The sequence below is a fragment of the Pristiophorus japonicus genome, chromosome 16, assembly GCF_044704955.1.
Source record: "Pristiophorus japonicus isolate sPriJap1 chromosome 16, sPriJap1.hap1, whole genome shotgun sequence".
In the NCBI taxonomy this organism is placed as follows: Eukaryota; Metazoa; Chordata; class Chondrichthyes; family Pristiophoridae; genus Pristiophorus; species Pristiophorus japonicus.
Genome location: NC_091992.1, coordinates 130,450,500 through 130,464,700, shown reverse-complemented (window position 1 = coordinate 130,464,700; position 14,201 = coordinate 130,450,500). Strand labels below are relative to the sequence as shown.

At 45.7% G+C, this 14,201-nt stretch overlaps 1 protein-coding gene across 4 annotated transcripts in view; it reads right to left on the bottom strand.

Annotated features, from left to right (window-relative positions):
- Positions 1–14,201, bottom strand: part of helz (helicase with zinc finger) — a 295,601-nt gene that overhangs the window by 226,463 nt on the left and 54,937 nt on the right. For all 4 annotated transcript variants that reach the window (XM_070857885.1, XM_070857888.1, XM_070857887.1 and 1 more), the window contains exon 2: positions 7,208–7,429. In XM_070857885.1, the coding sequence (XP_070713986.1) occupies positions 7,208–7,411 (204 nt within the window). In that variant the 5' untranslated portion in view covers positions 7,412–7,429. The remainder of the gene's footprint in view (positions 1–7,207; positions 7,430–14,201) is intronic.

Sequence of the window (14,201 nt, the reverse complement as noted above, 5' to 3'; positions counted from 1 at the left end):
CAGACAGTTGTTGGAGGAAAGGGTGGGTGGGGAGTCTGGTTTGCCGCACGCTTCTTCCACTGCCTACGCTTGCTTTATGCATGCTCTCGGCGATGAGACTTGAGGTGCTCAGCGCCCTCCCGTATGCTCTTCCTGCACTTAGGGCGGTCTTTGGCCAGGGACTCCCAGATGTCGGTGAGGATGTTGCACTTTATCAAGGAGGCTTTGAGGGTGCCCTTGAAACGTTTCCTCTGCCCATCTAGGGCTCGCTTGCCATGTAGGAGTTCCAGGTAGAGCGCTTGCTTTGGGAGTCTCATGTCGGGCATGCGAACAATGTGGCCTGCCCAACGGAGCTGGTCGAGCATGGTCAATGCTTCAATGCTTGGGATGTTGGCCTGACCGAGAACACTGATGTTGGTGCGTCTATCCTCCCAGGAGATTTGCAGGATTTTGCAGAGACATTGTTGGTGGTATTTCTCCAGCGATTTGAGGTGTCTACTGTATATGGTCCACGTCTCTGAGCCATACAGGAGGGCAGGTATCACTACCGCCCTGTAGACCATAAGCTTGGTGCCAGATTTGAGGGCCTGATCTTCGAACACTCTCTTCCTCAGGCGACCGAAGGCTGCACTGGAGGCAGCGTTGAACCTTGTCGTCGATGTCTGCCCTTGCTGATAATAGGCTCCCGAGGTATGGAAAGTGATCTTCATTGTCCAGTGCTGTGACGTGGATCTAATGACTGGGAGGGGGTGGGGTGGGGGGCAGTGCTGTGTGGCGGGGTCAGGTTGGTGGAGGTCCTCTGTCTTACGGATGTTTTGTGTCAGGCCTATGCTTTCGTACGCCTCAGTGGAGATGTTGACGATGACGGAGTTCAGTCTCTGAATGTACGCAAACGCAAGTGTCGTCCACGTACTGTAGTTCGACGACAGAGGATGGGACAGTTTTGGAGCTGGCCTGGAAGCGATGAAGGTTGAACAAGTTCCCACTGGTTCTATAGTTTAGTTCCACTCCCGCGGGGAGCTTGTTGAGTGTGAGGTGGAGCATTGCAGCGAGGAAGATCGAGAAAAGGGTTGGCGCGATGACGCAGCCCTGTTTGACCCCGGTCCGGGCGTGGATTGGGTCTGTGGTGAATCCGTTGGTCAAAATCACGGCTTGCATGTCGCCGTGGAGCAGGCGGAGGATGGTGACAAACTTTTGGGGGCAGCCGAAACAGAGAAGGACGCTCCATAGTCCCCTGCGGTTAACAGTGTTATACTGGGCTGCCTTAATGATACCAGCTCCTCAAAAACTACTGTTCAGGTCTTGCTCGGCTAATAGCAACACTGATAAACCTTCCACATTCACGAAGATCTCGGGCCAGAAAGTCCTGTTGCTTTGCTTTTTTTATATAAAATTTAAACTGGGCAACTATCTTTAGCAAATTCGGCAAGTTTACTTTGGTGTTGGCACCATCTGCCCAAGACCTTGACATTGGGAGCACCAACAAGCTCATACATTTACAATGTGCCTTTCAACAAATAGCTGCAAGATTTTGGGAGATCAACTATAACCCCACTGTACACATCGCACCGCCACATCCCTGTGCCTCCACTCTATGTATGGGACAGTAGATTCTTCAAATTAAAAAAACACATACCATGGGTCTGCACACGAGGCGCTGAACTGCCCCAGTGACACTATTTTATGTCATTCCAGGAAGCTGAGGCACTGAACCAGATCAGCATATTTAGACAGCTATCATGGGAGATCGTAGGGCCTGCATCACTGCTACACTTGTTTACCCCATAGGATATTGTCGATTTACAAAAATATCTTGAAAACTGAATACTGGGTACTCCACGAGATTTGATCTACTAGATGATGGCGAAGCCCAGAACGCAAGTGAAAAAGACAATGCTGAAGCGTGTACACCATCTTCAGCCAGAAGTGCCGAGCGGATGATCCATATCGGCCTCCTCCTGACGTATCCACCATCACAGGAGCCGGTCTTCAGCCGATTCAATTCACTCCACATGATATCAAGAAATGGCTGAGCGCAATTGATACAGCAAAGGCTATGGGCCCAGACACCATCCAGGCTGTCGTGCTGAAGACTTGTGCTCCAGAACTAGATGCGCCTCTAGCCAAGCTGTTCCAGTACAGCTACGACAATGTGGAAATCTGCCCAGGTAAGTCCTGTCCACAAAAAGCAGGACAAATCCAATCCAGCCAATTACCGCCCCATCAGTTCACTCTCAATCATCAGCAAAGTGATGGAAGGTTTCGTCGACATTGCTATCAAGCTGGACTTACTCACCAACAACCTGCTCAGTTTGGGTTCCGCCAGGACCACTCGGCTCCAGACCTCATAACAGCCTTGGTCCAAACAGACAAAAGAGCTGAATTCCAGAGGTGAGGTGAGAGTGACTGGCTTTGACGTCAAGGCAGCATTTGACCGAGTATGGCATCAAGTAGCCCTAGTAAAACTGAAGTCAATGGGAATCAGGGGGAAAATTCTCCACTGGCTGGAGTCATACCTAGCACAAAATAAGATGGTTGTGGTGGTTGGAGGTCAATCATCACAGCCCCAGGACATCGCTGCAGGAGTTCCTCAGGGCAGTGTCCTTGGCCCAACCATTTTCAGCTGCTTCATCAATGACATTCCCTCTACCATGTCAGAAGTGGGGATGTTCGCTTATGATTGTAGTGTTCAGTTCCATTCACAACTCCTCAGAAAATGAAGCAGTCCATACAGTCATGCAGCAAGACCGGACAACATTCAGGCTTGGGCTGATAAGTGACAAGTAACATTAGCGTCACACAAGTGCCAGGAAATGACCTTCTCCAACAAGCGAGAGTCGAACCACTTCCTCGTTGATATTCAACAGCATTACCATCGCCAAATCCCTCACCATCAACATTCTGGGGGGGTCACCATTGACCAGAAACTTGACTGGACCAGCCACATAAATACTGTGGCAACAAGAGCAGGTCAGAGGCTGGGTATTCTGCGGCGAGTGCCTCACCTCCTGACTCCCCAAAGCCTTTCCACCATCTACAAGGCACAAGTCAGGAGTGTGATGGAATACTCTCCACTTGCCCTGGATGGGTGCAGCTCCAACAACACTCAAGAAGCTCAACACCATCCAGGACAAAGCAGCTCACTTGATTGGCACGCTACCCACCATCTTCAACATTCACCCCATCTACCACCGGCGCACCGTGGCTGCAGTGTGTACCATCCACAAGATGCACTGCAGCAACTCGCCAAGGCTTCAACAGCGCCTCCCTAACCCGCGACCTCTAGAAGGACAAGGGCAGCAGGCGTATGGGAGCACCATCACCTGCACATTCCCCTCCAAGTTACACAGCAGCCTGACTTGGAAATATATCAGTCGTTCCTTCATCGTCGACGGGTCTACATCCTGGAACTCCCTCCCTAATAGCACTGTGGGAGTATCTTCACCACATGGACTGCAGCGGTTCAAGGTGGCTCACCACCACCTTCTCAAGGGCAATTAGGGATGGACAATAAATGCTGGCCTTGCCAGCGACACCCACATCCCAGAACTAAAACACCGCAGTGGATTAAAGCCACTGCTCCAGGACATGGTCTCAAGCCCAACCTGGATTGATGACAATGTTGTAATCAGATATTTAAAGTGCACAGAGTTCAATGAAGAGTGTTGCTGGTCTGATATGCCTAAATGCATCTCACTTCAGCATTGTTGGTCACTTTGTCATTCCAATATTTACTTCTGAACAAAGTAAAGCTCAAAAAACATTTTTATTTTTAATTTACAGAAATAACCTAGTACATATATAAAATGATGAAATAAGCACTAGTCTTCAAAAAGCACCAGGCATACTTAGCCAAATACAAAATTAAGTGTTCAGGCTCCTACAACTTGCTCATGGGGAATGGACCAATTATCCTCCATGGATTTCAGTGAGTTTCAGTGACCTTCAGCCAGGCACAATGGGCCCAAATTTGGCCCTCCGCTTTTTCCGGCGCCCCTCCGAGCACCCCGCCGACATTTTACATCAGAAGCTGCGCCAAAAAAATCCGTGCGGTCGTGGCCGATTCTCGGACTGTCTGTGGAGCTGGCGTGGCGCAGGAGAGAGAGAAGGGGGCAGAGCTAGATCCCGGTGCTGGGTGCCAGGACCTCTGCACTCTAGCGCGCATGTGTAGTGGCTCCTGGCAGGCTGTTTCGGCAAACACGCGCTGCAGGCTGTGTGGGAGAGGCTGAAGCACGCCGTTCCTAGCCCGGGCCGAATGGGCTCCCTCATCGGTGGCCCGCTGCGTTCCCTAAGGTAGGATTTCTATTTTTTATTTGCTATTTACTGATTGATTTTGGTGCTTTAGGTGCAGGGTTCCTTCCATTTTTTTTATTTTTTATTTATTGATTGCTTATTACTTTGGTCTTGGTGCTTTAGGTGCACGGTTCCTTCTATTTTATTTGTTAATTCATTGCTTATTACTTTTTGTGCTTTGTTTGGTGCTTGATGGCGCTTTAAATGTAGTTACTTGCACCGATTCCTTAACTGTAAGTAAGGTCTTTCTGTGCGGACAAAAGTGGACACATACACTGCCCTAAGTTAGTTTAGTACAACTTTTTTCTGGCCAAATTGGCATAAATGGTCTAAGTGGCTGGGAACGCCCCCTTTTGCAAAAAAAAACTGACCTAACAAAAAACCTAACTAACTCACTTACACTGGCGCAAATTAAATGGCCATATTTGAAACTAAAAAGATACAACAGAAAAATCAAGTTACACCAAATAAAACAGTGCAACGCATGGGGAAATGTGGACCCATTAAGCTGGAGCTCTGTGGGCAGTATGATTCCCAGTGTGCTCTTGGATTAGATTTCTTAAATCTTTTGAACGACATTACAACAATATATGATTTTAGCCATGCAGACATTCTACTTCTTCAGAGATTCCACGAGTAACATTGCAGAGTGGTGGACAATGCTAGGCAACGGCCATCATGCTTCACCAAAATCCCAGTAACAACCTCTGATGGGATAAGTTTCCCCTCACTGCTGATTCTCAGAGCCCGAGCTAACATAGTTTTGGGCAGTCTCAATTCAGTTCTTTTTGGGCACAGGCTCAGAAAAAAAAACTTATTTGAAACAAATTGGCAATCTCTCCCAGAAAAACCACAGAATGGCTAATATTGGAAATGGAACAAATGACACTGATATAGCAAGAAATTATCTTCTGAAGTTGGAGCTGAAACATACTGCTTGGGCACAATAGAATAAGCTTTACAACGAACTAGCCTTGTTCGACACTAACACAAAGTCTTCCATCCCCAACACTAACATTCCTCACCTAGACGTGCCAAAAGTTATATATAAAAAATGTGATTTACTCTTAAAGAGGTAAAAGTATACCAATTGTGACTCCTGCACTATACTAGTATAACCAGTCACTCAATAGCAAACATACATTAATAATTGATCATATGTCACAACACAAGGAGCCAGCGTTAGGTTCACCGCACAATTTGACTCTTATTTTTGAAGGTCATTGCAATGGAAAAAGGGGCCTTCATGCCCATATACTCATTAGCCAATATACGATTGGCTCTTGTCCCAACTCAATGGAACACATGAGCACCCTTTTCAAATCTTCTGATTTCACAATACTGCTTTTCCAACAACATGCCTCTCCCAGTATACTGTTTGGACAGTCTCAACTCAGTACTTTGTGGGCTTAGGCTCAGGGGAAAAAACTTATTTGGCACAAATTGGCATTCTTTCCCAGAAAAGCCACAGGGTGGCTAGTATTAGGTGTAGCTTTGGTAAGAAAGAGAACAAAAAGCTATTTTTTCCCCAGATATAATATTAATCTTACTAGCCTATTAACAATACATACTGGCTGTTTAAAAGAACGTAAAGAAATACGACATTATAGATCCCAAGCATTATGTACAAAAAGATTCAACTTACTGGATGCTGTATTGTACAAGCTTTTGATAATGCATATTTTAAAGTAAAAATTCGCAAATATTCTCCTCCTCATTTCTCATGAAAGTGCGAACATCTTGCGGTGGTCCTGCTGCACCACTGCTGAGCACCAACCAGTATCCCACTTAAGTGGCCATTCATTCATGGTGAGCCTCGATAGCAAATGTCAGCAGGATATTTGACCAGAGCAGCACCACAGCCCAAGCTGTTCCTGCCTTCATCCAACGTCCAAAGACGTGCATTTCCAGTCGGAGTTTTAGATCGAGATCGCGGAGGGGGACCCCAACGATTTTCCTTTCTCTAATCCAGTGGCTTGGAGGCCAACCCGAGCCCTACTCGTATCCCGGTTGAGATCAGCTAACTCAGCATAGAACAGGGGGAAAACTGGTTAAATATGCTGTTTATCGAGTGAGTGACAGGAAAACCAAATTCACAAGCACCAGAAATTCTAGATCCTCATTTCATACATTCTTGGGGTGCATGCTGCATACTGAAGTCATAATTAAAACCTTAGTATCAATTTTACTTGTGTAACTGCTGTCATAAAACACTAATGGTGCTTTAATACACTCCCCACGTGAACACCTGTTTGCTGACTAATGATGCATTTATAATGCCAGAGTACGAAATAGAAATTCCGATTAGCACTGTAAGAATTAGTAAAACACTGTGCAGATCACTGACTGCTACTTCTGTTGAATATAGAAGACTCTCTCATTCCCCACAACTAAACTATGCAACTGGGCTAGTATTTTTTTTTTAAAAACGGACTCCAAACACTTTTACTTTGCATCTTGCTTTGGGAGTGTGTCCATCATTCTTACATTTGCAATGGAAAACTAGTCTCGAGAGCTGCACTGGGCTCTGATGTTAATATGAAGATCCAGAGAGCAAAGCAACAGAAATCAGCGGTCTTATCCCAATGGTAAAATTGTGAGCTAACAATTCCCTGGGTCTACAATGTCTTTGGTTTCTGGACTGTGGACTCTACAGTCGGCTGTGCTGCAAGCGGTAATTCTCGTGTTCTTGCCACCACTTCAATGCGTGGAGAGTTCAACAATACAGCCCTAAGCCATCTGGCGGTTTTGTAAGCTAATCACATTCAAGACTTTAATCCAAGACAATGTTGCCAATCAGGAGGGACTCCACACAAGATTTTAGCTTCAAGTGCATAAAATAGACATTCAAGTGGCAAGAACCAGCCAAGTCTTTGAGGAGCCCAACTCTTGAAGAGTTCAACTTTATGTTGCTAGAACAAAGCATGTTACTCACAAGTTGCAAAAAGCAGGCTATTCTGTAGAGAAGACTTTCAATTCGAATTCGGTCTACTTCTGGCTGGCATGATGTGGTGTTGATGGAAGGGTTGCTAAGGGTGATGAGCGCTTCGGTGCAGTATTTCACTGCCAGCTCGTACTCCTGCACTCTCAGACATTCAAATGCTTGTTCACATGACTTTTCTGGTCTCTTGTAGGCCATGACTCAGCAAACGAAATCCTAAAAAAAAGAGGGTACAGAAAGATTGTTTATCATGCAACATACTCAGTTTGCTAACAGGAAGTTTTTAAAACTAGCCAAGGGTGAGCATTTTGTTGATGTTTGTTTATCTGGCCAAGGCTCCTACATTTCACACTCCCAGTGCATATCAACATGTGTTTGGGACATTTCCAAGTCTTGTAGAAACTTGCTTAAAAACACAAAATCAGCTTTCCAGGATCACAGTCTTTGTCATTCCAGACAGTGCAGGCTCACACGCCACATCTGTCTGATCAATGAAGGAAGTTTTCATCTTTTAAAGGAATATCAGCCTCCCGCAAGGCAAGTGACCCACGGCACACAGGCCAGCAACTCCCCTACGACTGCCAATGCACATCTATATAAAAAGCCAAATGGTGGCTGTCCCCAAGTATGCGAACCTGCTTCCTCCCATTCTGTGGCACTACTGTTTTACACCACACCAACAACTGTTGGTTAATTCAATGATTAATCTTCCCATGCTCTTGTAGTTAGTGGATAAAATTGAAACCAGTCTAATTACTGGTACGCAGACACTCTCAGGCAACTGGACACGTGCATCAAACGACTTTCAATGCGCACACACAAGTGAAGCAGGCATCACACACTGAGCTCTCTCATTTCCTCTGAATCTTGGAACATACTCGTGTGATAGAATCTGAATTTAAGAAACCAAAGCAAATATAGCCATAAAGATGTAAATATTTACTGTGCCTCGAAACTCTCATTTTCCAGCCTCTTAAAAGGCAAACTAAAATCCCACAACTAAATTTATCGCTTTCTTCTTGATCAAGCTGGAGATGGGCTCATTGGTGCTAAGTTGATAACCCAAAGGAATGAGAAAGGAAATGCATTATCCCAAAGCACATTTTGTTGGCAATGTATTACAAGGCATAAAATTGTAAATAGCGATAATCTAAAATTATTTAAAACTTATTCAAACTGGGTGCTGTGCTACCCAATCTTGGGGTACGGCAGTGCTGTAGGTGCAACAAATGGTTTCAGCACTCTGCAGTCAGAAAGATTGAAAAATCATCCAGGATTCCTGCTCCCAAGAATTTTCCAGCCTCTGCTGATTAAAAATATAGTAGCGGAACAGTTCTACAAAACATCTGTGCCCTCAAATGAACTGAAAAATATCTAATCTTTGATCCAACTTCATTTATTTGTTGTCTTGCCATGTTTGAGGTCCCAGGAGCTCAAGAACCATTACGTTTAGTCATCTCTGTATGCAACTACCCGTGCTACTCAATTACATCGTAACAGATATTCATATCCTGCTTTTTTTTTTTCCCTAAAAGGAGCCAACAGCTTTACCAAGGGATCTAATCCACATAGCAACTATCCTGGTGAGAAATTCAATGCTTCTCACCCCAAGGTATTTTAACCTTGATCTGGACTTCAGCACATGAAAGAGCGACGTCCATGCCGGAGATGAGGGGTTACCTTATGATAATAGATTGAGTAGACTGGGTCTTTACTCGTTGGGAGTTCAGAAGGATATGGGGGGATCTTATAGAAACATTTAAAATAATGAAAGGGATAGACAAGATAGAGGCAGAGAGGTTGTTTCCACTGGTCGGGAGACTAGAACTCGGGGGCACAGCCTCAAAACACGGGGGAGCTAATTTAAAACCGAGCTGAGAAGGAATTTCTTCTCCCAGAGGGTTGTGAATCTGTGGAATTCTCTGCCCAAGGAAGCAGTTGAGGCTAGCTCATTGAATCTATTCAAGTCACAGATAGATAGATTTTTAACCAATAAGGGAATTAAGGGTTATGGAGAGCGGGCGGGTAAGTGGAGCTGAGTCCACGGCCAGATCAGCCATGATCTTTTTGAATGGCGGAGCAGGCTCGAGGGGCTAGATGGCCTACTCCTGTTCCTCATTCTTATGTTCTATGCACCATTCTCCCCATATTGTTCGCAGTAAAGTAGAGGCAACTTCCATGCGGGTTCCTGAAATTGAATCCTACTGCACTGCACAACTGTGGGGCTAGCTTGCTGGCTTGAGCTTTTGATCACTGGACATACCTAAAAAGCCAATTTAACATTCTAGTTCTGTGCAGCAATGTGTTTGCATCATGACGCTACACCATTACAAATACACCAATATAGCGAACCAGCAAAATCGGCCAACGTGCACTGCCCCATGTATTTTTGGCCGTGCTGCTAAAAGTGCAGAAACTGCACGACAGGAAACAACAGCACTCTGCCAACAAAAACACACAATGAATTTTAAACTTGTGGTTTCTAATGCGGAGCTCACACAGTTGAACTAAGTCTTCCTGCAGTCACCAATTCCTCTTACCATTTTAGAAGCCTGGATTATGTCTCCTCTCATCGAAACATAGAAAATAGGTGCAGGAGTCGGCCATTCAGGCCTTCGAGCCTGCACCACCATTCAATAAGATCATGGCTGATCATTCACCTCAGTACCCCTTTCCTGCTCTCGCTCCATACCCCTTGATCCCTTTATCCCTCCTGAATATATCCAATGAACTGGCATCAAATCAACAACTCTCTGCGGCAGGGAATTCCACAGGTTAACAACTGAGTGAAGACGTTTCTCCTCATCTCAGTCCTAAACTTATCCTTAGACGATGTCCCCTGGTTCTGGACTTCCCCAACACTGGGAACATTCTTGTTCATCTAATTTGTCCAGTCCATTCAGAATTTTATATGTTTCTATGAGATCCCCTCTCATCCTTCTAAACTCCAATGAATACAGGCCCAGTCGATCCAGTCTCTCCTCATATGTCAGTCCTACCATCCCGGGAATCAGTCTGGTGAGCCTTCGCTGCACTCCCTCAATAGCAAGAACGTCCTTCCTCAGATTAGGAGACCAAAACTGAACACAATATTCCAGGTGAGGCCTCACTAAGGTCCTGTACAACTGCAGTAGGACCTCCCTGCTCCTATACTCAAATCCCCTAGCTATGAAGGCTAACATACCATTTGCCTTCTTCACCGCCTGCTGTACCTGCATCCCAACCTTCAATGACTGATGTACCATGACACCCAGGTCTCATGCACCTCCCCTTTTCCGAATCTGCCGCCATTCAGATAATATTCTGCCTTCGTGTTTTTGCCCCCAAAGTGGATAACCTCACATTTATCCACATTACACTGCATCTCCCATGCATTTGCCCACTCACCTAACCTGTCCAAGTCACCCTGCAGCCTCTTAGCATCCTCCTTACAGCTCACACCTCCACCCAGCTTAGTGTCATCTGCAAACTTGGAGATATTACACTCAACTCCTTCATCCAAATCATTAATGTGTAATGTAAATAGTGCGGCACCCCACTCGTCACTGCCTGCCATTCTGAAAAGGACCCGTTTATCCCGACTCTCTGCTTCCCGTCTGCCAACTAGTTCTCTTTCCACAACAGTACATTACTCCCAATACCATGTGCTTTAATTTTGCACACCAACCTCTTCTGTGGGACCTTGTCAAAAGCCTTTTGATAATCCAAATACACCACATCCACTGGTTCTCCCTTGTCCACTCCACCAGTTACATCCTCAAAAAATTCTAGAAGATTTGTCAAGCATGATTTCCCTTTCATAAATCCATGGTGACTTGGACCGATCCTGTCATTGCTTTCCAAATGCGCTGTTGTTTCATCTTTAATAACTGATTCCAACATTTTCCCCACTACTGATGTCAGGCTAACCGGTCGATAATTACCCGTTTTCTCTCTCCCTCCTTTCTTAAAAAGTGGTGTTACATTAGCTACCCTCCAGTCCATAGGAACTGATCCAGAGTCGATAGACTGTTGGAAAATGATCATCAATGCATCCACTATTTCTAGGGCCACTTCCTTAAGTACTCTGGGATGCAGACTATCAGGCCCCAGGGATTTATTGGTCTTCAATCCCACCAATTTCCCGAACACAATTTCCTGCCTAATAAGGATTTTCTTCAGTTCCTCCTCCCGAGACACTCAGTCCCCTAGTATTTCCGGAAGGTTATTTGTGTCTTCCTTCATGAAGACAGAACCAAAGTATTTGTTCAACTGGTCCACCATTTCTTTTGTACCCCATTATAAATTCATCTGAATCTGACTGCAAGGGACCTACGTTTGTCTTCACTAATCTTTTTCTCTTCACTTATCTATAGAAGCTTTTGCAGTCAGTTTTTATGTTCCCAGCAAGCTTCCTCTCATACTCTATTTTCCCCCTCCTAATTAAACCCTTTGTCCTCCTTTGCTGAATTCTAAATTTCTCCCAGTCCTCAGGTTTGCTGCTTTTTCTGACCAATTTATATGCCTCTGCCTTGGATTTAACACTATCCTTAATTTCCCTTGTTAGCCACGGTTGAGCCACCTTGCCTGTTTTATTTTTACTCCAGACAGGGATGTACAATTGTTGAAGTTCATCCATGTGATCTTTAAATGTTTGCCATTGCCTATCCACCGTCAACCCTTTAAGTGTTACTCACCAGTCTATTCTAACCAATTCACATCTCATACCATCGAAGTTACCTTTCCCCAAGTTTAGAACCCTAGTCTCTGAATTAACTGTGCCACTCTCCATCTTAATAAAGAATTCTACCATATTATGGTCACTCTTCCCCAATGGGCCTCGCACAACAAAATTGCTAATTAGTCCTTTCTCATTACACATCACCCAGTCTAGGATGGCCAGCCCTCAAGTTGGTTCCTCGACACATTGGTCTAGAAAACCATCCCTAATACACTCTAGGAAATCCTCCTCCACCGCATTGCTACCAGTTTGATTAGCCCAATCAATATGTAGATTAAAGTCGCCCATGATAACTGCTGTACCTTTATTACACGCATCCCTAATTTCTTGTTTGATGCTGTCCCCAACCTCACTACTACTGTTTGGTGGTCTGTACACAACTCCCACTAGCGTTTTCTGCCCTTTGGTATTCCATAGCTCCACCTATACCGATTCCACATCGTCCAAGCTAATGTCCTTCCTTACTATTGGGTTAATTTCCTCTTTAACCAGCAACGCCACCCCACCTCCTTTTCCTTTCTGTCTATCCTTCCTGAATGTTGAATACCCCTGGATGTTGAGTTGCCAGCCTTGGTCACCCTGGAGCCATGTCTCCGTGATGCCAATTACATCATATCCGTTAACAGATATTTGCGCAAATTAATTTGTCCACCTTATTACAAATACTCCTCGCATTGAGGCACAGAGCCTGCAGACTTGTCTTTTTAACACACTTTGCCCCTTTAGAATTTGGCTGTAATGTGGCCCTTTTCGCTTTTTGCCTTGGGTTTCTCTACCGTCCACTATACTTTTCTCCTTTCTATCTTTTGTTTCTGCCCCCATTCTACTTCCCTCTGTCTCCCTGCATAGGTTCCCATCCCCCTGCCATATTAGTTTAATCCCTCCCCAACAGCACGAGCAAACACTCCCCCTCAGACTTTGGTTCCGGTGCAGACTGTCGGGTTTGTACTGGTCCCACCTCCCCCCAGAACCGGTTCCAATGTCCCAGGAACCGGTTCTGGGGGAGGTGGGACCAATTTTCTTCTCGAGAATGGCCATTACAACTGTTGTGTATCTGTAAAGCATGCGCTCCCATGTTCCGCCACCAGGGAACGCATCCCCTGAAGTCCCAAGGAATCCCAGCATCCCTTGGGAGCACTGTATATAAGCCGCGCCCAAGGCCTGTTCTTCACTCGAGTGTTATTAAAAGACTGAGGTCACTGTTACTTTTACCTCCCTGTGTGCAGTCTCATCTGTGTTAGGAACACAATAACTGGCGACGAGTATACGAATCCAACACAAAGATGCAGCAAACTGTGGGCACCCTGGAGAAGTTCTCAGAGGGTGAGGACTGGGAAGCCTATGTCGAACGGCTAGACCAGTACTTTGTAGCCAACGAGCTGGACGGAGAAGAAAACGCTGCAAAAAGGAGAGCGGTCCTCCTCGCGGTCTGCGGGGCACCGACCTACAGCCTCATGAACAATCTTCTGGATCCGGTGAAACCCACAGATAAGTCCTATGAGGAGCTGTGTACACTGGTTCGGGAGCATCTTAACCCGAGGGAGAGCATGCTGATGACGAGGTATCAGTTCTACACATGCCAGCAATCTGAAAGTCAGGAAGTGGCGAGCTACGTCACCGAGCTAAAGCGACTTGCAGGACAATGTGAGTTTGATGGCTATCTGGAGCAGATGCTCAGAGACTTTTTTTGTACTGGGCATTGGCCACGAGACTATCCTACGAAAACTGTTGACTGTAGAGACACCGACCCTCAGTAAGGCCATTGCGATAGCACAGGCGTTTATGTCCACCAGTGATAACAACAATCAAATCTCTCAGCACACAAGTGCTAGCAATGTTCATAAATTAACTGGAACTGTGTTTGCGAGCAGAAATGTACAGGGCAGAAATCACGAGTCTGCAACTGCCAGCAGGCCTCAGATGACCCAGATGACTCAGAATCCGCAACAAAGGATGAATGCAAGGCAATTCACACCTTGTTGGCGTTGTGGAGGCTTCCATTCAACCTATTCATGCCGCTTCAAAGGGTATGTTTGCAAGAGCTGAGGAACAATGGTGCACCTCCAATGAGCTTGCTGCAAGCTCTGCAAAACATGCTAACCCACCACGTGGCGGAGGAAGATCGGTCCATGGTGGACCAAAGCAATTTCAAGTCTGAGAGAGAGGAGGCAGATGCTGAAGTACACGGGGTGCACACATTTTCAACAAAATGTCCACCTATAATGCTAAATGTAAAATTGAATGGCTTACCCGTAAGCCATGGAACTG